Genomic DNA, 22269 nt, shown 5'->3' with positions numbered 1-22269 from the left:
CTCCATCACTCCAGGTTCAGCAGAGGAGATGCAAGCAGGAGCAGGCACTGAGCAACTGCTCAGTGCTTCTCACACACCTCTACTCCAAGCACCTCATCAGTTAAAAACCACACAAACCAGCTAAAAATAACAAAGCTGCCCAGCTCCAGGGGATCCCAGGAGCCTGGAGAAAGCCACAAGCACACAGGAAGTTCACACAGCAGGATCATTTATTTTAAAAATAAAAAACAGTTAATAAAAGTAACAATTACAAATACTTTCTCAACAAGAACTTAAGTACATTTCATCAACAACCACCTGGAAAATCTTGGGAGGTTCAAGCCTCTCCCACCGCATCTCCACAAGGCACAGCTGTGCACTGCTATCCTCAAACATTTTCATCTAAAAATCTTGGCTGTTTTCACACACAGAAACAGGAGCTCCGTGTTGCCTGTTCCACAAGAGAGTCCAAACACCCCAAAGTAGATTTTTATTAAAAAGTTTCAAAAAAATCATAATCCTATCAAACAGAAGCCCTAGAAAAAGCTGGTTTATAGTCTAAGCCTAAGGGTAGCTCAAAACAAGGTCAGCCTCAGCAGCACTGAGCACAACATCAACACAACATGAAGAGTTAAGGCCTCAAGCTTAAAAAAAAAAAAATTCCAGAGATCTTAAAAGGAAATAAAAAAAAAAAAAAAATCAGTGGGATTTTTAGCCTGGCAATGCCCCTGAGCTGTGAAAAGCTGCTTTAGGAGTCAGTTGCATCTGTTGCATCTGGGTTAGAAGAATCCTAACCAAGGATCCTGAAAGATTAGTGGGAGAATTACATAATAAAACCCATTTCCATGCAGAACTTCCCCCTGGAATGCTGTCTGCTGGGGTTCCCAGCCTGCCTCTTCTAACACAAAGTTCCTCCTTTAAAAACACGTGGCTTCAGAGCTCATGAGCATAAAATCAGCAGAAAGGGAAGAGCCAGGAACCTTCCTGCCTGGCAGCCAGCTCTGGTGGTGCTCTTTGGTCCTGAGCATCCAGCTGGGCTCACACCATCCCCAAAGTGACTCCAGGGCAGGAATGGTGGTGGGAATAGAAAGAAAGACCAGACTAAATTTGCACCAGTGAAGGTGATTTTGCAATGCTGCTACTGCGAGAAAAAGTCAAATGAGGAGTTGGCAGCACCCTTTGATTCTTGGAGCTCTGGAATAAAAGCAGGAGGGAGGGAAGAGGGGGTTGCTAACACGCAAATTAAAAAAGGGCAGGGTTTTGTGAGACCCAGGTCTTGTTCAACTACCAGAGATAGAGGCTTCCAGAGGAACCAGGGATACTTTTTCCCTATCCTGGATGTACAAACACAGCGAGCTAAAAACCAGACCCAAACCACATCAAGCTCCACCTTCTTCCCAAGGGAAAGGTCACATCCACAGGGCTGGTGAAGGAAAAGCTCCCCAGCAATCGGATCTGGAGCTGCAACCCAAAACTTTCTCCACTCATTTGGGAAAGAAAGGAGATTTTAGAACCTTAGGAGAAGGCAGCATCCAGCTGCTGTAGGAAGAGCTGAGGGAAGTTCACGGCCAAGCAGTGGCATGGAGGGCATCCAGCGAGCCAGGAGCCAAACCAAACCCTCCAGGATCCAGGACAGCCCTTTTCCACAGGATAAAGAAGGAGACTTGATGGTCTGGGAGGGCTCATCCCTTCCCAGGACTGTGTTCTCTGGAATGAGCCTGCTCTCCACACAAACGCAACCCCCCGGGGCAGAGCTGAGGTGGGATGAGCTCTCCTGGGATGCTCGCAGGCTGGAGCAGATCCCATCTTCCCTCCTGCAGCCCAGCACAGGGCTCATCAGTAATCCTCACAGCCAGGCAGATGGCATTTTTAAAATTAATCTGTTTTTTGGCTTCCATAGGCATATTTTTAAATCTCTCCAATCCCATCTCCTTGTTTCAGTCCCATCGGCATCACCAGGCAGTCCAGCCTTTTCTAGTATGGAAAATACCAAGGCACCAGCCTTGCCCGACCCCTAAACAGAACAAAACCAACATCCTGAAGCACAGGGGCATTTGCTCCCTGCTCCTTCACCCTTCCAAGGGCTCCCCCCCTCCTGCACAGCTACCCCGGGCTGCACCCCCAAAACCAGGGGAGCCCCCAAAGCCAGGCACAGCTCTGGGACTGCTCAGGCTGGCAGCGTGATGCCCACCCACCACTCCCTGAATTCCTGCAGGGACAGGGTAACAACTCCACGTTTCCAGCTGTTCCTTCCTGCCAGAGCCCTTCTCCATCCTCCCAGCCATGCCAGGGTGGGAGGGGCAAAGCCGAGACACAGAGCAGGGAACCCCATCCCAGGAACATCCTGCTCCACACCTGAGGAACCCCCACGCCCAGGGACTCACCTGTAGGTCCTCCCTCGCACCCTGGGCTGCTGCCCCCCGTAGTAGCCTCCCCAGCGGCCCAGCCCTGCCCGCGTGGGGAAGTAGCCCCGGTAGCCCCCGCGGTCGGTGCTGCTGATGCCGGGCATGTTGGTCCTCTTGGGCAGCACCTGGAAGGTGGGGAGGGGCTGCTGGAGCTGGGATTCGGCACAACCACAGGCATCCAGGGCTGGGAATGGGGTGGGGGCAGCCCCCCGGGGCCTCCCCCAGCTCTCACCTTGATGACACGGCCCCTGAACACGCTCTCGTCCAGCTCCACTGCAGCCTTCACGGAGCTCTGCTCCTCGAACTCGATGTAGGCGTAGCTGTGAGGGAACGGTGTGAGCACAGCCCAGGGACACCCTGGAGACCCCATCCCCGCCCTGCCCACAGCACTGACCCTTTAGGGTGGCCTGAGAACTTGTCACAGAGGATGGTGACCCGGTTGATGTGCCCACAGCTGTTGAAGTGAGACTCCAGCTCTTCAGCTGTGCCCCCGTAATCCACCTGCAACGACAGTCCCCATCCCCAGCTCGTGGGTGAGGGATCCACACCCCACCACGGGAGGCAAAGGGCCCAGCTGGCCCCGCTCACACCTCCTCACCACAGCTTCAGCCTCTCCTGAGGGCCAGGGGACCCTCCCAGATGAGTGCTGCCACCTGGACATACAAATCCAAGAGACAGCCTGCCCTGCTTTGAGAGAACAGGCCACACCACACAACCCACGGCTTCCAGGGGCTTCTGGGGAGCTGACACTTGCAAGAGATGAGCTGCAAGTGGCAGATGCTGAGCCACATTCCCAGGCTGGGCTGGGCAGAGGAGAAACACACTTGGGATGGGAACAGGCAGGCTGTGGTGGGGGGCAGATGGGCCCCATGCCAGGGATTTGGGACACACGCTCAGCTGGGCACTGAGCAGCAGGAAGGGCTCTGCTCCAGGGCTCCCACTTACGTTGCCCACGTAGATGGAACGCTGGTCAGCCTCCACCTTCTCCTTGGTCATCAGTGGGAAGAGAGCTGTGGAGAGAAGGGATTGGTCACGGACAGAGGGACATCTGTCTGTTCCCAGCACAGCCACCACTGAGCTGATACACTGCAAAGCTCCTCAGGTCCCTGGTCACATCCAGGTGTATCCCAGTCCTCACACTGCTGCCTCCTCCTCCATGCCCTTGCCCCTCTTCTCTTCACAGTGACTCCTCTACTGGGGCTGTTGGTGCTAAACTCAATTATTCAATTGAATTAAATGCAATTAAGTTAATTTACTGCATCTGGGCCCACACAGGTAGAAGGTAAGAGCTGACAGAAGGTGCATTAGCACCACACCAAGCCTGGGACCCCCCTCACCCACCTTATGTGTCCAGTCCCAGGTGCCCAGAGAGGCAGAGCCAAATACTCTGGGCTCCAATTGTCACCCTGTGCCCCAGAGGTGTCCCTGGGGAGGGAGAACAGCACCCAGCAACAACCCATACCTGCTTCTGAGCTCATGAACAGGTGGTTCTCAGCTTCCAGCTGCAGCTCCTTCAACCTCTCATCCTCTTTCTCTATCTCCCGCAGTTTGGCTTTGATGGCCTCCAGCTCCTGAATCCCAAAACAAGAATAGCACGAGCAGCACACAGAGCAGGGACACCCCAGGTGTAAAAAGTTCCCCATTTCATTTGGGCACCAGGGAAAACTGGTTCCCCATCCAGGCAGGCACTCACCGGGTCCAGAACACCCAGCTCCTTTGTGCTGTTCCCCTCTTGGGGGCTCGCATTTGAGCTCTCATCTGCTGCCTTACACACAGATGCCACCTCTGCCATGTCCCAGGATGCCAGCTCCGCTTCCAGGGACGGTGGGTCTTGCCACCAGATCTCTGAAGTGTCCAGGAAGAAAGGACTGGGTAGGACAAGGGGTAAAAAGGCATTTAACAAACACCCATCTAACATGGAAGCTAAAGCACAGCCTCAGCCAGGCGAAGGTTTTCAGGGTGTTTCCACCACAAGGATGAACAGGTGACATTAATGCAGCTTGTTCTCTGTGCTGCAAAACCCCAGACCTGCAAAGTACAACCAAAAGGTGCCCAGTTCATACTGAGTCACTTCCGAGCTCACCGGGGCTGCACAAGGGACCTGGAAGCAGCTGCCCCAAAGTGGAAAAAAACCCCCAGGGCCACGCGGCCGGCTGGTACGGAAGGGAAGGGAGAGAGGCCGCAGGACACGGCTGTAAAGAGAGAGAGCAACTTGGGAGCTCTGCCTCCCGCAGCGAGGGCAGAGCCGCACCCTCCCAGCCGCCGAAGGGCTCACAGAGGGACACGCCCTACCCCAGGAGAACGAGCTCGCCCACCCGTGAGCGGGAAGCCCATCCCGCTGCAGCCCGGGGAGCCGCGGCGGCCGTGTCCAGGGGGCCATGTCCGGGGGGCCGTGTCCGGGGGGCCGTGCCCGCCCCGCCGTGCCCGCCCCGCAGCCCCGCAGCCCCGGAGCCCGCCCGCACCTGCCCCGGGTCCCGAACATGCTGCGCGCGGCCGGCGGAAGCGACGACCACGTGCAGCTCTCCCGCCACCACGAGCGGCCCTTGCGCCCGCGCGCCGCTTTCACACATCAGCGGCCAATCAGGGCGGGGCGCGCGCCAGGCCCCGCCCCCCAGCGACGGGCGGGGGAGCGGCGGAGGCGGCCCCGCCCCGGCGGGATCCCGGGGTTGGGAGTTCGAGACCAGGCGGTGACGTTCAGCTGGGGCTGACACGCGTGGGCAGGGCCCCCTCCGCTCCTCACGGTGCACGGACCCCGTTGGTGATGCCGGGGGCTGCAGGCAGCTGGCTGCGTAGGGGGAGCAGGGGGGCACCCCGAGGGTGCAGCAGCGGCAGGTGGGACACATCCCTTTGAGTGCCCTGGCGACACACCTGAGATTCCCCTGCCACGGACACCCCTCCTTTGCACTGACCGCCCCCAGGGCTGTAATGAACCCGCCGAGCCAGGGCCGGGGGCACGGAGTGCAAAGCACTGCCAGGAGTGGGCGACGAGGGCACCCAGCACAAGCCCAGGCTACGGAGCCTCTGGTTGATATTAAATTGTCTTTATTACACAGATACAGAGTTAAGAACAGACATAACCTGAATCATAAAGTTTACATCTTTCACAGGTCAAACATACAGTACACTTAGAGAAAGCGGGGAACAGCAAGGGGGGGACAGCATGCCGAAGGAAAGTCCTACCACGTCATCTCTCTGGGCTGGCCCCACACCCCACGCCTGGCCCTGGCGGGGGGCTCTGGTTTCCAGCCCCTCAGGGCCCCCGGTGCCCGGTGTGCCCGTGCCAGGGCTGGCAGGGCTCCGGGAAGCGAGTGCTGCCGCAGCCGGGAGGGAGGGGGGACACTGGCACGAGCTCCCTCCCGGGGCCGTGGCATCGGAGGAGCCCCCAGGGCTGCCACGGCAGGGGGGACATCCCATCACAGTGCCTGGGAGCTGGGAACACAGCGGCATCTTGTCCCCAGCCTCAGAGCCACTGGGATCCAGAGAGGCACCCCGAGGACAAAGGGGGGGACCCCAGCAGCCCCTGGAGGAGGAGGAGGAGGAGGAGGAGGAGATGCTGCAGGGGGAGTTCGGGGGGCTCTGGCAGTGATGGAGCAACAGCCAGGCAGGTGTGGGGCCCCGCTCCAGCCTCGCCGGGATGTGGTACTTTGGTTTCAGCTGGGATTTTGGGTTGGGAACGCGAGGAAGGGGCTGCAGAGGGGACCCCGGCGCCGTGGCTGGCACCAGAGAGCCGCGTCTCTCCTGCCACCTCCCCAGCTTGGTGCCACAGCCAGCACCCGGCGCCCGGGGCTCTGCCTCCCCACGGGCACGGGGACCTGGGACACGCTGTCCCCATGTCCCCAACGCCGTCCCCCTGCCCCAGCCGCGATGGGAGCAGGAAACCCAGCAGCTGTGGGCAGCCACGGGGACCTGATGTGGCACCACGCTGCCCCACGGCCCCTGCCCCGGCCAGGCTGTGCCAGGAGCACGCTGCTCACCCACTGCCACCTCCCAGGTGCCACAGAGCCACCGAGGGGGCGCAGCACGTGGCACACGCCCCCTGGCCCCCCACACCCCCCAACAACACCATTTTGGAGCAAACCCCCAGGGAAGCACCCACAGCACCAGCACGGCATCACTCCGGCCCCGCGGCCGCTCCGTCCTCCCCGCAGCACAAATTTTTTTTTGGGAAATCTCACATTTAAAGCTGTCGTTCTGGTTTGGCCGCCCGCTGAGACTGTGCCGCCCGTCACCGCCGTCCCCTCCCTCCGTCCCTCCCTCCGTCGGCTTTTGGTTTCGATGCAAGGTTCTGTAGGGCAGTTTTATTCTTATTAAAAGAAAAAAAAAAAAAAAAAAAAAAAAAAAGGAGGAAAAGAAAAAAGAAAAAACAAATCATAATAATTCCAAAAAAAGCAAACCAGCAGGGAGTGGAAAGGAGAGCAGCCCCTGTGGAAGTGCTCTCGCCCGCGATTTCCCGGCGAGGTGGAGGTAGAGAGGCAGAGCCCCGGCAGGAGCGGGGCCGGGGGCAGGCGGGGACACAGCGGGAGGGAGGGGACGGGCCGGACAGTCGGGCGAGCAGGGGCGTCTGCAATACTCTTATATATTACCTCTTCTCAGGAAACGTAAGAAAAATAGACAATATTACATATGTCACACCATAAATAAAGTGAACAGTCGAGGGAGGGGCACCCGGCAAAGCTCCCAGGGCTGGAGGGGCACAGAAACCACCCAGGGGGTGCAACGAGGTCTTGGGGGGGGCACAGAAACGTCCCCGGGGTGGTACCAAGACCTTGAGGTGCACAGGAACTCCCTGGGGGGATGCACCAAAGTCTTGGGGTGCAGAGAAACCTCCTGGGGGATGCCCCGAGACCTCAGGGTGCACAAGAAGAGCCCTGAGGGGATTCACAGAGACCTTGGGGTGCACAGAAACCCCCCAGGGGGATTCATCAAGGTCTTGGGGTGCACAGAACTCGTCCAAGGTGACGCACCAAGATCTTGGGGTGCACGGAACCCTCCCAGGGGATGCACCAAGGCCTTGGGGTGCACAGAACCCCCAGCAGGGCTGGGTGCTGGTGGCACAGGGCCGGTGACATCACCCTTGGGGTGTCCCAAGCTCTGCTGTGGCCCAGCCCAGCCCTGGGTGCAGCACAACCCCCCCGGCCCCGAGCCCTTCCCTCCTCTTCCTCCCCTACGGAAAACACACAGGATGGGTTTTGCAAATGCGGAAAAACTACAGCTCCTCTCGATGCCAGGCCTCGCTCGGGCCAGCACCACAGCTCCACGCTTCCTCCTCATCCTTTATTTGGCAAAAGTCTCTTATTATTATCATCATCATCACTATCATTATTATTATTCATTTTTGGACCTCTGCAGACACTATTTACATTCACATTAGCGCACAGCACTGCTGCCTCCGCTCGGAGCCGCCGGACTTTCCGTATTGCACTTCCGTCCTCTGCGCCGCTCCGGCGAGGCAAGAATCCCAAATAATCCACATCGTCCTTGGCCGCCGCCTCGGCCAGGAAGGAGGCAGCATTCCTTTTCCTTTCCTTCTCCTTTTCCTCTTAAAAATCCTTGTGAAACAAATCCAGCATGGGGTGTGGGAGCAGCCTGGCAGTGAAGGGATGGGGGGTCCCCCGACGGCTTCGGGGAGGGAGAAACCCAAAATCTGTCTTTTAATTTTCTTTTTTTTTTTTTTTAATTCTCTTTTTTTATTATTCTCTTTTTTTTTTTAATTCTCCTTTTTGTTCTCCTTTTCCAGGGCAGTGGTGGGCAGAGGTAGAGACGTGCTGGCTCCGGCTGCGGTTCTCAGCCCCATCTCCCCCTCCCACACCTTGGGGGTTGGGGTTTTAGTAAAAAAACACCTTTTTTTTTTTTTTTTTTTTTTTTTTTTGCTTTATTTTAATAGAAACTCTTTAAAGCCCCAGGGGCACGTCCATCCATCCTTGTGGGGAGGGGAAGGAAGCGACAACAGAACGAAACGAACTTTGGCAGTGGAGAGACGTTTGGATCTTCCTTGGTTTTGGATTTCCTTTGGAGCAGAGGTGAGTCTGGTCTGTTCTTGGCTAGCTAGCAAGGTAGTTACAGGTGAGCATCCGTCACGCGTCGTCTGGTTTTTGGATTTTCTTTTTTTTTTTTTTCTTTTTTTTTTCCTTTTTTACAATTTCTTACTTAAAGCCAAAGAGTCCGACGTTTTCTTTTTTATTTTCTTTATTTTTTTTACAAAAAAAAAAAAAAGGTAAAAAGAAGAAAAAAAAAAAAACAGGAAGAGAGAGACGAAGAAAAGAAGGTTCTTTCCTCCTCCAGGTGAGCCTCTTGGCAGCGCTGATGTGGGATGGGATCAGGCTGGTCTCTCCCCACAGCACTACGTGGTGAGGCTGGAGCCAAATCCCTCATCCAGAGAGCAAAAAAGGAAAAAAAACCAACCAAAAAAACCCAAAAAATCCCAAACCACAATCCCCCAACCGATAGAAAACCAACCGAAAAAAGCCAAAACAAAGACTGAAGAGAGAACAGAGACCGGTATTTGCCTTAACTCCACTTAAAGCCCAGTTTGAGGATCTGTGAGGATTAGTTGTGAGAGCTAGAGAGGTCGTTTCGGAGGTCACACGAGTCAGGTAGCTGAGGAAATTGCACCGGGTGCAGTCCGTGGCTCTCGCAGTCCGAGGGCAGCTCAGCGGGACGCGCTGTCCAGCGGCGCTGGCGTGGCCGGGGTGCCGGCGCGGGACGCGGCCACCGAGCCCGCCTCGCTGGGGCTGCTGGCCATGGCGGGCACGCCGTCGGGCTGGCCCGGCCCGGGGGCGGCGGGGCCCGGCAGCCCCTGCAGAGTCTGCCCGCAGACGTGGTGGTGCTTCTCCCAATCCTTGTGCTGGCAGAAGGAGCCGCAGTAGCGCGCGGTGTTGCAGCCGCTGCACGTCTCGCTCGCCTTCCGCCCGCAGTTCCAGCAGCTCTGCGGGAACGGGAGCACAGCCTCAGCTCCGGAGCGTGCACCCCCAGGCCGGGCTGGGCACCCTCACCCAGGACCGGGCACTGCATCATCCCAGACCATGCACCCCTGTCCTGGATCACGTACCTCATCCCAGAGCGTGCACATCCATCCCATCCTCTGTATCCCCATACCGGACCAGGCACATCCATTCTGGACTGTGCTCCCCTATCCTGAACTGGGTCCCTCTAATCCTGGACCATATAACCCTACCCTGGACCACGCACAACATCCCAGACCATGCAGATATCCTAGACTGCGTCCACATCCAGGACTATCCACCTCATCGTGGACCACACACTTCATCCTGGATCCTTCACTCCATCCCAGACTGTGCTCCCCCATCTTGGATATCCTCCCACATCCAGGACCATGCATCCCCCTTCATGCACCTCCATGAAGGACCGTGCATCCCTATCCATGCACCCCATCCAGGACCATGCACCCCATCATTGGCCACACCCCACATCTCCACCTCAGTGCAAGTATTCCCCTCTCCTCCCATCCCATGGCGCTGCCACAGGCTCCCGTTCCCACCCTCACACGCAGATGCTGCAACCTCGATTGCGAGAGGAGCAGGTCCCACACATCAGCACTGCCACCAGCCCGTCCCCCCAGGGTCCCCACCTCGCTCGAGTCCTCCTGCTGGTTGATGACAGTGAGAGCATCCTCGGACGCCTGGCGCTTGGCCTCGGCCAGGGCCCGCTCCATCTTGGCGCGCTCCGTCGTGATCAGCTCGTGGGCTTTCCGCTCGGCATCCGACACAGCCTTCTGCAGCTCGGACATGGCCTGGCGCTTCACCTCGTTCACGGCTTCTTCTGGAAGGCAGCAGCCGAGCATGGCCAGGGTGTGCCAGCGCCCCAGCATCCCCCCTTCCCTCAAAACCACCCCAAATTCCTCCAGCACCACAGACATCCCAATGAGGGCAGCTGGGGCAGAGCCCCTGCCGGCTCAGCGCTCTGCGGGGGCTGCCCACCCCACACTCACCAGCCTTCCTCCAGATCTCCTCGGGCATGTACCCAGAGAGCGGCCGCGGCACAAAATCCCGGTGAGCATCTGCGAAGGAGAGAGGGGACGCCCTTAGGAGACGCCGTCCCCTTGGAACGCACCCACCGGCAGCGCCGGACCCCCGGGAGAACGGCGCGGGCACCCCGGAGAGGGGCGCAGCCCCCGCCCCGGGGCTCAGTACCTAACTGGGGAGCCTCGGCGGCGGCGGAGGAGGAGTTGTGGGGGCGCGCGGAGGGGGGGCTGCCTTTCTTCATGTCCTCGGCGTCGCTGTAGCGCCGGATCCAGTGGTTGAGCTCCTCGCGATCGGCCTCCTGGCACCGCCGCAGTACCGTCAGCGACCGCCGCGTCTTCTCCACCATGTCCATGATGCAGTTCAGCAGCTGCGGGGCAACAGCAGGGATGGGGAGGGGGCTCTGCTGCAAGCAGCCGGGGGGCTGCGGTGCCCAGCGCTGGGCAGGGGGATTCAGGTTGTGCCAGGCTGTGCCAGCTCCAGGGTGCTGTGCTGGCTGCGGAGCAGAGGATGCTCGGGAGAAAAGCCCCGTGAGGGACACGGGGCAGATGGAGGGCGGGATGCACACGGGACGGGGCAGGGACGCTACACGTACGTTGTTGAGGTGTTTCCACTCCTCCGCCCACTCCCGGTCCGTGAGCCGGTGGTCGATCACCTCTTCCTGCCGCGTCCCGTGCACGGCTGCAAGGCAAGAGCGGAGCGGGGTCAGCCCCCCTGCAGGACCCCTCTCCCTTCAGGGGGGCCCCAGCCCCGTTCCCCCCCGTGCGTGGGGACAGCAGGGCTCACCGGCGGGCCGCTGGCGCTCGCGGAGCTCCCGGGGGTCGGGGTGCCGGTAGGTGTCCCGGTAGTGGTGTGCCATGGCCATGTCCTCCAGGCGGTAGTGCTGGGGCAGGGGCGGGCCGGCGGGGGGGTGCGCCAGCCCGTTCGGGGGGTGGCTCAGCCCGTTGCTGGGGCTGTAGCGCTGCGCCGGGCTCATGGTGCACGGCCGCTTGCTGAGGTGCTCGGGATGCAGGGGGTCTCGGTCCAAACCGTTCTCTTTGGTCCTGGCCGGAGGAGAGGAGATGGTCCCCACTGGGCCCCTGGGAACAACCTCCCCTTTTCAGGGATGTGTCCCTGAAAAAGCCCACACGCCCCTTCCCGGCTGGCACCTGTCTGGCGTCCTCCTCTTGCCGCTCTCGCCCACCTCCAGGAGCAGCTCGGAGGAGTCGATGGGAGAGGAGGCGTTGGCGTCCAGCAGCAGCTGCTCGTGCTGGGCCAGGTACTGGGCCGGGGTCTGCTTGGCCATGCGGGCGCAGTGCAGCAGCTCCCGCTGCAGCAGCGGCAGGTTGGCCTGTGGGGGGTCACAGTCCAGTCCGCGGCCCCGCAGCCCCCCCGGAGCAGCCCGGCTGTGCCCCCCTCTCGCCACAGGCAGGGGGTGCGAGGCAGGCAGCTGCCTTCCCTTTGGGGTCCCGCTCCCCTTCCCCAGGGGACAGCCTTGGGATGCCAGTAGCATACCCAGGGGCAGCTGGGCTTTTGGGGGCCACACATGTGGCACCCCACAGGGTTCAGACACAGCTTCAACAGAGCTCTCCTGCATCCTGGCAGGGGCTGCAGAGCACCGTCCCCTGAGCCAGGTTGGCCATCTCGGTCACCCTTGTCCCCACGACTGCTCCCTGGGGACTGCACTTCTGGGACCCCCAGCCTGTGTGGCACCCACGACTGTGAGGATCAGCTGGGAACTCCCCTCCCACCCACCCACCGTGTCCCCCCCCACGGCGCTGCAGCCCCAGGAGCAGCAGGAATTAAGCAGCAGAACCCCCTTTTGCCCAGCGCTCTGGCTGCCAGCCCTGGATTTCGCCTGAGGCAGCTGAGCCGCAGCCAAATCCCATCTGTGGGACACGTTAGCGCCCGAGCTGGAGCTGCAGTTGCGGTGAGCAAGGCCGGACCCTCCCTCCCCTTCCCTTCCCCGGCCGGGGGAGAGCAATCCCACAAAAACAGCAAGTCCCCAGTCTGGGAAGCACGCCGAGCCCGGCTGGTTGCAGTTAGGATAATGAGAAACATCTGGAACGGGTGGTGGGAACAGCTGGGAGCGCGGTGCCAGGGCGGCCGCCGCGCTCTTGGCACTGGGACAGCGGGGATGGATCCCAGCCTGCCTGGAGCCACAGGGCCACCAGTGCCTGCCAGGGCCTGGGGCTTCACCTTTCCCTGCTCCCATGGATCCCAAAAACCCTGCAAACTGGGCAGGAGGGGAGGGGGCTCTGCCATCCCCCTCCAGCTCAGCCTGGAGCAAACCACTCCAGCAGATTCCTGAGGTGAGCACAGACCTCCACTCATGGACGCCTGCACTGGGAGGCCTGGGATGCAGAGGTGGAAAAGGGGCTATTTTTGCACTTTTAAATTATTTCTTTGCTAATGAGGGACAGGGGACACTGGGCTCGAACATCTGCCGGCAGTGCCGGTGCTGCCAGGCGTGCCAGCGCCGGGCGAATCTCTCCAGAGCGGGGTGACACTGCAGAGTCAGCACGAAATTAAAAGGCAAATAAAAAAAAAAAGAGGGAATTTTTAATGAATTGCAAATGGCAACCAGCTGGGCCGACCCCTTGCTGTATTGCAACCAGCCCGGCCCTGTGCGGCTCCACACGTGTGGGGGCACACGTGTGCCTGGGGGGACACGGGCAGACCCACAGGCGGCTGCCAGCCCCAAAGCCACCCCCAAATCCCCTGTGCTGAAATGCTGCCACGAATCCCGCCATGCCCAGGCTGGGGCACCCACCTTGAGGAAGGGGATGACGAAAGGTCGCAGCGGGAAGTTGGTGGCCTCTTGGAGCTTGGCGTGAAACTCCTCGATGGTGAGGGTGGAGTTCTGTGGGGACAGCCTGGGCTCAGCACCCCTGGCACAACCCCCGCACCCCTGGGGGACACTTGGCTGGTCCTCTCCCATTCCTGCTCCTCTGCCAGCTCTGCCGCGCTCACAGGAAAACCACACTCAAGGGAAAACCATGCTCAAAGCTTCACTGGCAATGCCAGCAGCCAGGACCCAACCCTGCAGCGGCTGTGCAGATCCCAGGAGATGCTGGGAAAACAACCCCCTTTTCTCCAGGATTTAGGTCAATCTAGGCCCCTCTTTCCCTTTTAGCAGCATCTCCGTCCCCAACAGAAAACCCAGGATCCTCAGATGTGGGCGATCCCGTGGCTGACCCCGCGGCCGGCGGACGTACCACGAGCCCCAGGACGAGGGTGCGCACCCGCTCCCCGATCTCGGGGGAGATGTCGTTCCCGAACTGCTGCAGGGTGGTGAGGAAGCGCTTGAGCTTGGACAGCTGGCGGGCGCCGCAGGCCGGAGGGAGCTGGTGGGTGGACAGGGAGGCGCTGGAGGAGGTGGCCGGCCCATTGCTGAACCCGTTGGGGGTGGACGGAGCCCCATTGATGGCGGTCGGTGAGTGGCTGCTCCCGTTCATCACTGGGGAGACAGGGAAGGGGGGGTCAGAGCGGGTGGCTGTGCCCTGGCACGGTGGGGACAAGGCTGGGATGGCAGAGTGTTCTGCTGGGTAATGCGGGGCTGGCACCCCCTGGAAGGCTTCACGATGCTGCTGCGTCCCTGGGGCCGCATCCTGGACTGCTCCCGGTGCTGTGGGGAAGGAGGGGATGCAGAGCATCTCCCAGCACAGCAAGGGCTTGATCCAGCTCCTCAACAGCCAAGGCAGCCAAGCCAAGGGCTCCATCCTGGCCCTCTGGGAGCTGCTCAGCACTCCCAGAGAGAATCCAGGAGCCATTTCCCACGGAGCCCAGCCTGGCTTGCGGCACATTGCCACCTCTGTCCCCAGTGCCCAGTCAGGAAGGACAGGAGCTGCCTGAACACCCCACACCGGCAAACCCAGGAGGGATATTTTGGGGTGCCAACCATCAGCGTGGCAGACCCCTCTCTCCTGCACCAGCTCCCTGTGAGCACAGAGACCTTTCCCCGGCCAGCGCGGGTGACAACACGCGTCACCCACGTCCCGCCGGCGCGGGTGACAACACGCGTCACCCACGTCCTGACCGCGCGTCGCCCTGCGGCCCCCGGCACGCACGCGCCTGTCCCCGCTGGCATCACACTGACCTGGGGGTGCTGTGCTGCCCTGCCAGCCCTGCCTGCTCTGGGGGGCTCCCGCTCGCTCTCCGGCCGGGCAGCGCCCGCCACCCGCTGAAGAGGTGCCGAAAATAACCCGGCGGCCACAACTGCTTTTATTCCCGCGACAGGTGCGTTCCTAAGTTGGACACCACACATGTCCCTGCGCCGGGATGGGGTTGGGGGTCGCATCCCTGTGACCCGCCGGGGCAGGGCGAGGGGCTGGCGACGGGGAGCACCCCCGGGGGGCTGCGGCTGCACTCGGGTCTCTCATGAGAGCGGGTGTTTCATTTTACTTACAAAGACAGACCATCGACCATTTCAAGCAACCATGAAAACGGCCGCGAGGCAGAAACGTCGGAGGGCCAGCGTCTCGATCTGCAAGCAAAATAAAACACGCTATGATGAGAGAGCAGAGGGGGCAGCTCTCGGCCCGGGGGGCCCTGCACGGGGCGCTCCTCACCGTGGGCACGCGTGCCACGGGCAAAGCCGCCGGACACACCGGGGACCCGGGCCCCTGTGTCCCACCGCAGCCACAGGGAGGGTTCAGGGCGTGGATGCTCGGCTGTCTGATAAAGTCCCCACATTTTAGGGACTGAACAAGGTCCCCCGAGGCCAGGAACAACCAAAACGCTGTGGTGTTCCATGCCAAGCTGCTCCAAGGCGCCAGCCTTGTGTCTCAAACCCTGCTCCATGCTGAGCTGTGGCAAAAAGGCTGCCTGCACCCCCAGCCCTGTGTCCTGCATCCTGCTCTGTGCCAAGCCATGGCACAGAGGCCGCCTGCACCCCTGGCCCTGTGTCCTGAATCCCTCTCTGTGCTGAGCCGTGGTGCAGAGGCTGCCTGCACCCCTGGTCCTGCATCCCAGACCCAGCCAAACCTGGGCTGCCACGTCAGCCACAGCGCTGGGATTGAAACCCAAACCCCCTCCAAGCACAGCCAAGCACGAACTGATTTCTAGAGAGCCTGTCCAGGAGCGCTGCTGGGGGGCTGCAGGTGTCAGGGGCTGCATCTCAGGGGTTGGTTTAGGGTTTCTTCTTCCTCACTGGGGTTTTTCCAAGCAGGAAACAGCCACAAGCAAAACCCTTGCACACACGTGAGCCCGGGACACGTCCCGGTGGAGCTGGAACAGCCACTGACAATGGCCACTGCCACTCCTGTCAGGGGGCCAGCCTTGTCCCCTGCTCTTCTGGATCCCACCCTGCATGTGCCCTGTCCATCCATGTGCCAGGACGGTGACAGCGGCACAGTGACCAACCCCTGGCGCAAACCCTGCGGGTGTGCAGTGAGCCCACATGCCTCCAGTACAGCCACCACCTTGGGCTGTCCCCAGTTCAACTACAGAGACCGAGACTCCCACCTGGAGTCCCCTGATGCCACCACGCCACAGCCTGGGCAGGGCAAGGAGGTCCCAGCCACTGTGGCTGGCCATGACAGCACCCTGCCACCACTGGGTGCCACAGGCAGAGGGACAGATGTGTCCCCACACGCCTGGGACCCACCACGGGGCCATCTCCGATCCACAGGAACTCCCCCAACCCTCACCATCCTCCAGTCAGCCACTCCTCTGTGCCAGCACTGGTGACCGGGTGGCAGGAGAGCAGGGTGTCCCTGTCCCCAGGGACCTCGCAGGGCACTGCTGGCCATGGCCAGTGCCACGGCGCTCCCCGCGGGAACATGCACGAGCCATGCCTTGGGAATGTGCACTCAGGGAGCTCATCCAGCCCGAGGACAGGCAACGTCACCCCACGTCCCAGCCAGCACCGCGCTGGGCTCTGCGGACGCTGCTGGCCCCGGGTGCCGCGTGTGAGGTGGAGGCGAGGGGAGCTGGGCAGCCCCAGGCTGGCAGCCCCAGGCTGGCAGCGCGGTACTCACTGGTGCTTGGCGTGAAGGAGGGGTGGCGCGTGGCTCCCTGCGTGACGGCCGGCGGCGGCGGGGGCATGCTGGGCGGCGTGGACCGGGCCTGCGTCTTCACGTCGGCCGGAGAATCAGGCATGGTGGCAGCCGGAGTCTCCGCGTTATCTGCGGGAAGAGGGCACGGGGTGGTGACCAGGGTGTGCCAGGCAGGGCCGTGATTCCCTGGCAAACAGAGGGGACACTTGGGGACTTCAGGCTGGCCTGGGCATCTCCGCTGCCACTGTAGGATGGCAGAGCTCAGGCAACGGGGACGGTGCCTGGTGTCCTGTGTGCCACAGGGTGGTGGGGAGGGTGATGGACCTGCTGTTCACCTGCACAGCAGTGGGGACAGTGCCCTGTGCAGGGACACAGAGTGCAGGGACCGGGTGTGGGCACCGCTCTGCCCCTGCAGTGCCACCCCTGCTGTGTCACATCACCCCTGACGCATCCTGGGAATTCCCGCTGCCCTCACCATCCCCAGCAGCATCACCCAGGGCTGGCACAGCCCCAGGCAGGGATCGTGGGATCACTGCAGCCAGTGTTTGGTGGCAATGGCAGGACCCACGTGTCCACCAGTGACTGTCCCCCCCAGCCCTGAGAGGCCCTGCAAGGCCAGATCCTACAACCCAAGGAGCGCGGAGCTCCCGGCCATCGCCATCACCCCACTGGGCATCGCCGCCTCCCTCCCACCTCCCTGCGCTCCCAACCCCAAATAACGCCCGGCAGTGCATTCCCGGGGGGAGCGTGCCAGCACCATCCCCTCCGGCCGGAGCACGGCCCCGGTGCAGGCTCTGGGCCCCGCGGCTGCCATGCCGGTGGTGACGGGTGGCCACAAGTGCTGGCAGCTGCGGGGATCTGTCACTGTGCCCGCGCTGCCGCCGGCTCCGGCCAAAGATGGAAGCGGCCGCCACGGCCACCTCCGGCCGTGGGGTCCCCCCTGCGCCCCAGCACGGTCCCCCCCAGCCCAGCTGATAAACACTAATCCAATATTCACCCTTAATCCAGGGCAACTGTGGGGAGATTAATTGAACCCGGCCGGAGCACATTGGCCGGGCTAAATAAGACCAGGGCCTCATCCCCACAGAGATGCTGCAGCCAGTGGCATGCAGAGCACCAGGAGATGGTGTAAGAGCCAAAATCTCGGCTGGTCACCCACAGCATCCTTCTGGGTGGCTCCAGCACCATGGATATCCACCCCTATCCGTGACACACTGGGATCCTGCAGATGCCTGGATGTGCTTGCTCCAGTTTCCCATTCCTTGTAGGAGAAATTCCAAGAGTACGCAGCTTCTCTCCCCCCAAAACCTCAGTTTCCTTACAGGGCCTGCCAGAATAAATGGTTTGTTTTGAAAAACACCTTTTATTTTCCTTTCCGTGGAAATGTCCATCTCTGGGCAAAGCTTGTCCAGCCTTCCAGGCTTCCCCCGTCACTCAGCGGAGCAGGATCCACCTCCAAGGGCAGAGGCTGAGCCGTGAGTGTGCACAGAGTGTGCCCCTGTGAGGGGTCACAGCTGCAGCACCTTGATCCCACACGATCCTTGCCTTCATCCCTGGCACCATCCTTGCCTGCATCCCTGGAATGGTCTCTGCCTGCATCCCCATCCCAGCTCTGGTCCCCCTCACTGCCCTGACTCCCTACCCATGCCCACACCAGGGGGAAAACATGGGTACGTTCATCCTGGCACTGACATGGCTTTTCCACAGCTTCCCATCAGCAGGAAAGTTTCCATGAAGCTGAGCAAGCACTCGGGGAAATGGGGCCTGGTTCTGGTTTTTCTTGAGTTTTCCTTTTTTTCCTCCAAGTTTTAAATTTTCCCCAAGGTGTTTGCAACCCAAACATAGCTGGGCAGGCAGAGGAATGATCCCAAACCCAATGGGATAAAGAGCTTGGAAGGCCCAGAGGACCCAACCACGGCTGTGCCACCAACCCAGGTCCTTTGCAGGATGGGATGAACTCCATGAGGGGTTTTGGGGGGGCAAAGTGCAGCCTCCTCTCAGCACCTCCAAACAGCGATTCCCCAGCACAACTCCAACTCCGCTGGAATTATTTTTCCCTCCATTTTTTTCTCTCTTTGGGGTAATTTGTCCCAGCCGCTCGGGGCTGTGTCTGTTTTCCTCCATCTGGTTTCCATTAGGTCTGTGCAGCCCAGATGAATAAGTAATAATATAAAAATAAAAGGATTAGTATTTTCTCCTGGGCTGGCGGGAGCGGCTGTTCCCCACCCTGCCTCCCGGGGCCGGCGGATGCCGGACCCCCGCACACCCCTGTGTGACCCCGAGCCCCCCATTTGTCACACCGCAGGGTTTAACCCCCGGGCAGGGTCCCTGCTGGGGTGACACCGTCACACAGCCACGCATTCTAGTGGGCACACGGCATCCTGCAGCCTGGAGCTGGAGGGACAGGACCAGTGCCGGAGGGATGGGGCTGGCAGCCATCCCAGCCTGGCATTTGCCGTTTCCCACAGCCCCAGGGAGCCCATCCAGCCACCACAAGCCCGGGGTTGTGCCTCCTCCCCGGGCAGCAAGTGGGATGTGCCAGCTCCGGGACGAGCCCGATGAGTGCGGAGCACACGGGCTGGCTGCTCCGCTCTGCGTTCCCCAGGGATGGGGATGGAGCAGGCAGGGAGCTGCCCCTGGATGTGGCCACTGGAAAGCTGCGGCTCCCTGCAGGCAGAGCTCCCCGGGCGAGGAAGGGGTTAAGGGGAATTCAGCGCCCAGCATCCTTCATGCTCTCCAAAGGGCCACAAATGAAATCCAGATGCTGGAGGCGACGTCTCCCCGAGCCAGGCTGCCTCCGAAACAAAGGCAGGGAAGCATTCCTGCTCCTCAGCTGCCACAGCCAGCGGGGCCAACAACAACTCCCCGATAAGATGGCAGGGCCGGAGCTGTCCCAGCTGGAGCAGGTTTGGAAGCGTGCAGTGCCTGAGGCCGGGCAGCAGCGCCAGACAGTGCAGCAGCCCGGCAGAGCTGGTGGGACCTCACGGCACCGGCAGCTCCCTCCTCCCCCGCACCCATCCTCATCCCTTCCCAGAGATCAGCTCCCTCCTCCCCCGCACCCATCCTCATCTCCTCCCTGGGGCCGTGGTGACATCGGGAAAAGCTGACAGCGGGCAGCTTGGAGGTGGCTCATTCCCAGTTGCACTTGGAGCAGGAGTAAGGAGAGCAGCTGTGGGATGCTGAAGGTGGGTTTAGGTGGGATATTGGGAAGGATTTCTTCCCTGGGAGTGTGGCGAGGCCCTGGCACAGGGTGCCCAGAGAAGCTGTGGCTGCCCCTGGATCCCTGGCAGTGCCCAAGGCCAGGCTGGACATTGGGGCTTGGAGCAGCCTGGGACAGTGGAAGGTGTCCCTGCCCATAGCAGTGGAACTGGATGAGTTTTAAGGTCCCTCTCAACCCAAACCATTCCATGATTCCATGATGATGCTGGAGGGATGCTGCCCACCCACCACCAGGGTGTCCTGGATGCTCATTTTGGGGAGCCAGCCTAGCAGGGAGCAATCCACACCCGGCACTCATCTGCACTAACAAAGCTCTTTAAAAGTGAATCCAATTAATTAAACTCTCTGCACAATTTGTAAAGGAACCCAGGTTCAGCCGGCTCCAGTCCTGGGGAGCCCCTGCAGGTCATCCCCACCTTCCCCAAGGGCATCCTGAGACAGGTCCCGTGCCCCTGGCCCAGCTGGGACACCTCCCACCAGCACAGTTCCAGTAAAGCAGATGGCACCATGCTCAGGTACATCCCGATGTGCTTTGCTTTCTGAGCACACTGCCTGCACCCACATCCCTGGAGTGCCAGCGCTGCTGGGCAGATGCTCCACGGGCACCAACTCCCAGCAGGCCCCAAGCCCCCCCAGTCCCCTCCCACCTCCCGCAGCGTGGCAGTGACAGCACAGCTCCACACGAGACATCTGCACCCACAGCCAGGCTCTCCATGCACCCAAGCCCCCAGAATCCCACTTTTCAAGCCAAAACCATCCACCCAGGGACCCAAACCAGCTGGCTCGGTGCCACCAAGGCAGTGCCAGCAGCTCCCGCTCGCCCCGAGCTGGCGTGGCCGGGGGTGGGGGATGGGTTTGATTTTTCCTCGAAACAACAACAAAAAAGCCAAAAAAAAAAAGGCGCCCTCTCTGTTTTACAAGCCTTCATTTGCTATTGTTTATGTAAACAGGTAAATTGTTTCGTATCTCAATTAAAAACATCTGCCACATAAATGAATACCAATTAACTCATCCTGTTTTTAATTACTCTGTTAATTACACACAGGCAGCAAAAAGGATGGCAGGGGAATAGGGAAAGCATGCTTACACCCCCCCTTCCCACCTTGCTCTTGGCAAGGATCCGAAATGTGCCCAGATAATGATGGATTAAGGTGAAAACCGTGGCTCGTGGCCAGCTCCGGCGTGGCGGTTCCCTCCCGGGGCTGCCGGGGCGCCTCGCAGGGGGATTTCCCGGGACCCTCTGGAGAGGTTTTGGAAACCCCAAGCGCCATGGGATGCCCCAGCTCCGCCTGCGTCATCCCCCGCGCCGGGCGGCACAGCCCCGCTGGCATTCCCGGTGCCAGCCCCGCGCTCGCTCTCTAAACGCGTCCACGGGAGAGAAACTTTGGGATGGCGAGGGGAGCGAGGAGGCAACATCCGCATGGACCGAGCGCATCCTCGAGGTGCCCGCGCTGCCCTCCTGGCACGGAGGGGTGGCCCCTCGGCACGGGCACGGCTGCGCGGGGTGGGTGACATCCCTGGCGAGGGACCCCGGGCGCCGCCGGCCCCCCCGGCTGCGGGAAGCTTTCCAAGCCAGCAGATGGGGCAGGGGAGCGGCGGCAGGAGGAGGAGGAGAGCAGAAAAGGCTATTTTCTCACGCTACATATTTTACAAGTCGAACATTTTGTGCATTTCAGCCCTGCCTGTAAAAGCATCTCGGGCTCAGCCCCGGGACTCGGCGGCGGAGCCTGTGAGTCAACAGCGGCTGGCGGCGACGTGGCTGCTGGCGGGGGGACGGGCTGGGAGGAGGGGTCCCCCATGCACAGGGTCACTTTGGGGGGGCCCCCCGACCTATGGGCCAGCAGCACCCAGCCAGGGCACAGTACCTGCTGCAAACGCCGCCGCAGGGTCGTGCCCGCTGCCACCGTCGGGTTCGTCCCACCGGGGTGGCACGGGGAGGTGGGCGCGCACACCCTGCTGCTCCCCAGCTGCCTTACACTCCTGGAAATTAAATATCCTGGCTAAACACCAGGAGTAAACAGTGCCGCGGGCAGCCCGGAACACCTGGAGAGGAGCAGGGCTGCGGCTGACCCTGCCGGAGCTGCCCCCACCCAGGAAACACCCGCGCCTGGGCTGCACCACTCTCTGCACCATCCCCCAAAGCAAAGGGTGCCAAAGGGGCACCCCAAAACCAGCCCAGCGCCCCGGTCGGGGATGTCCGCAGCCATGTGCACGGGGATGCTCTTGCCCAAAGGTGGCCTTGGCGGCTGGAGCAGGGACAAGCGGCACACGCGGGGGATTCGCGGCATCCTGGAGGCAGAGAGGGGCTGGAGAAGGGAAACCTCCCCCTGCAAACCCCAGCTCCGGCGGGGAGCTCCCGGAGAGCTCCCTGCAGCGTGGGAACGCCGAGGCGCCGCCGGCTCCCCAGGGACCCCGTGCCAGATCCTGCCCCGCAGGCGCCAGCCTGGTACCGGCTCCGAGGGGGTGCCGGATCCGGCCGCGCTCTCCCACAGCCTCCAGGCTGCCGCCTCACCGACTCTTTGTCTATTTTTGAACCACGGGCTCCATTTCAAGGCGATTTTGCCCATGTGAAATTGAATCAAAGAACACAGGAAAAAATATTAATGAGAATTTTGCAAAATAAACAGGAAATCCCTTGGATGTTTTCTGGAACCATTGGTCAGCATCTTCCGAAGGAAAGCTGTGGGTTTGTCAAGGTGGGGTTCCCCC

At 60.9% G+C, this 22269-nt stretch overlaps 2 protein-coding genes across 8 annotated transcripts in view; both read right to left on the bottom strand.

The window, feature by feature from the left end:
* Window positions 1–191: 191 nt before the first annotated feature.
* Window positions 192–4932, bottom strand: PABPN1L (PABPN1 like, cytoplasmic). Of its 2 annotated transcripts, XM_048316257.1 has the most exons (8): window positions 4847–4932; window positions 4078–4252; window positions 3847–3955; window positions 3330–3394; window positions 2779–2885; window positions 2617–2704; window positions 2364–2509; window positions 192–1993 (listed from the first exon to the last, which is right to left on the bottom strand). In XM_048316257.1, exons 1-8 carry the CDS (start codon window positions 4864–4866, stop codon window positions 1954–1956), a joined length of 750 nt encoding a protein of 249 aa, XP_048172214.1. In that variant the 5' UTR covers window positions 4867–4932; the 3' UTR covers window positions 192–1953. The 2 variants fall into 2 exon arrangements, with proteins under 2 accessions (XP_048172214.1, XP_048172213.1); XM_048316256.1 differs by lacking the exon at window positions 4847–4932 and having other exon boundaries at window positions 4078–4717.
* A 477-nt stretch (window positions 4933–5409) lies between these two features.
* Window positions 5410–22269, bottom strand: part of CBFA2T3 (CBFA2/RUNX1 partner transcriptional co-repressor 3) — a 28270-nt gene continuing 11410 nt past the window's right edge. For 3 of the 6 annotated variants that reach the window (XM_048316252.1, XM_048316254.1, XM_048316247.1), the window contains exons 2-12: window positions 16324–16470; window positions 14751–14828; window positions 13561–13802; window positions 13116–13205; window positions 11512–11693; window positions 11150–11406; window positions 10959–11044; window positions 10535–10733; window positions 10333–10401; window positions 9973–10163; window positions 5410–9309 (exon numbers count right to left, since the gene is read on the bottom strand). In XM_048316252.1, the coding sequence (XP_048172209.1) occupies window positions 9034–9309; window positions 9973–10163; window positions 10333–10401; window positions 10535–10733; window positions 10959–11044; window positions 11150–11406; window positions 11512–11693; window positions 13116–13205; window positions 13561–13802; window positions 14751–14828; window positions 16324–16444 (1791 nt within the window). In that variant the 5' untranslated portion in view covers window positions 16445–16470 and the 3' untranslated portion in view covers window positions 5410–9033. The remainder of the gene's footprint in view (window positions 9310–9972; window positions 10164–10332; window positions 10402–10534; window positions 10734–10958; window positions 11045–11149; window positions 11407–11511; window positions 11694–13115; window positions 13206–13560; window positions 13803–14750; window positions 14829–16323; window positions 16471–22269) is intronic. The other 3 variants (XM_048316253.1, XM_048316251.1, XM_048316250.1) reach the window with 2 other exon arrangements.

Source organism: Corvus hawaiiensis, chromosome 12 (genome assembly GCF_020740725.1).
Source record: "Corvus hawaiiensis isolate bCorHaw1 chromosome 12, bCorHaw1.pri.cur, whole genome shotgun sequence".
NCBI classification, from domain to species: Eukaryota; Metazoa; Chordata; class Aves; order Passeriformes; family Corvidae; genus Corvus; species Corvus hawaiiensis.
This window is presented reverse-complemented; position numbering and strand designations above follow the sequence as displayed.

What these genes read in the sequence shown, in the direction of transcription:
- PABPN1L (XM_048316256.1), bottom strand. Translation starts at nt 4,302, where the DNA reads ATGTTAGATGGGTGTTTGTTAAATGCCTTTTTACCCCTTGTCCTACCC. An exon ending in GTTCCATCTACGTGGGCAAC is followed by an intron (nt 2,886 to 3,329) that starts GTAAGTGGGAGC and finishes CTGTCGTTGCAG; the next exon opens with GTGGATTACGGGGGCACAGC. An exon ending in GTGCGAGGGAGGACCTACAG is followed by an intron (nt 1,994 to 2,363) that starts GTGAGTCCCTGG and finishes TGTTCTGTTTAG; the next exon opens with GGGTCGGGCAAGGCTGGTGC.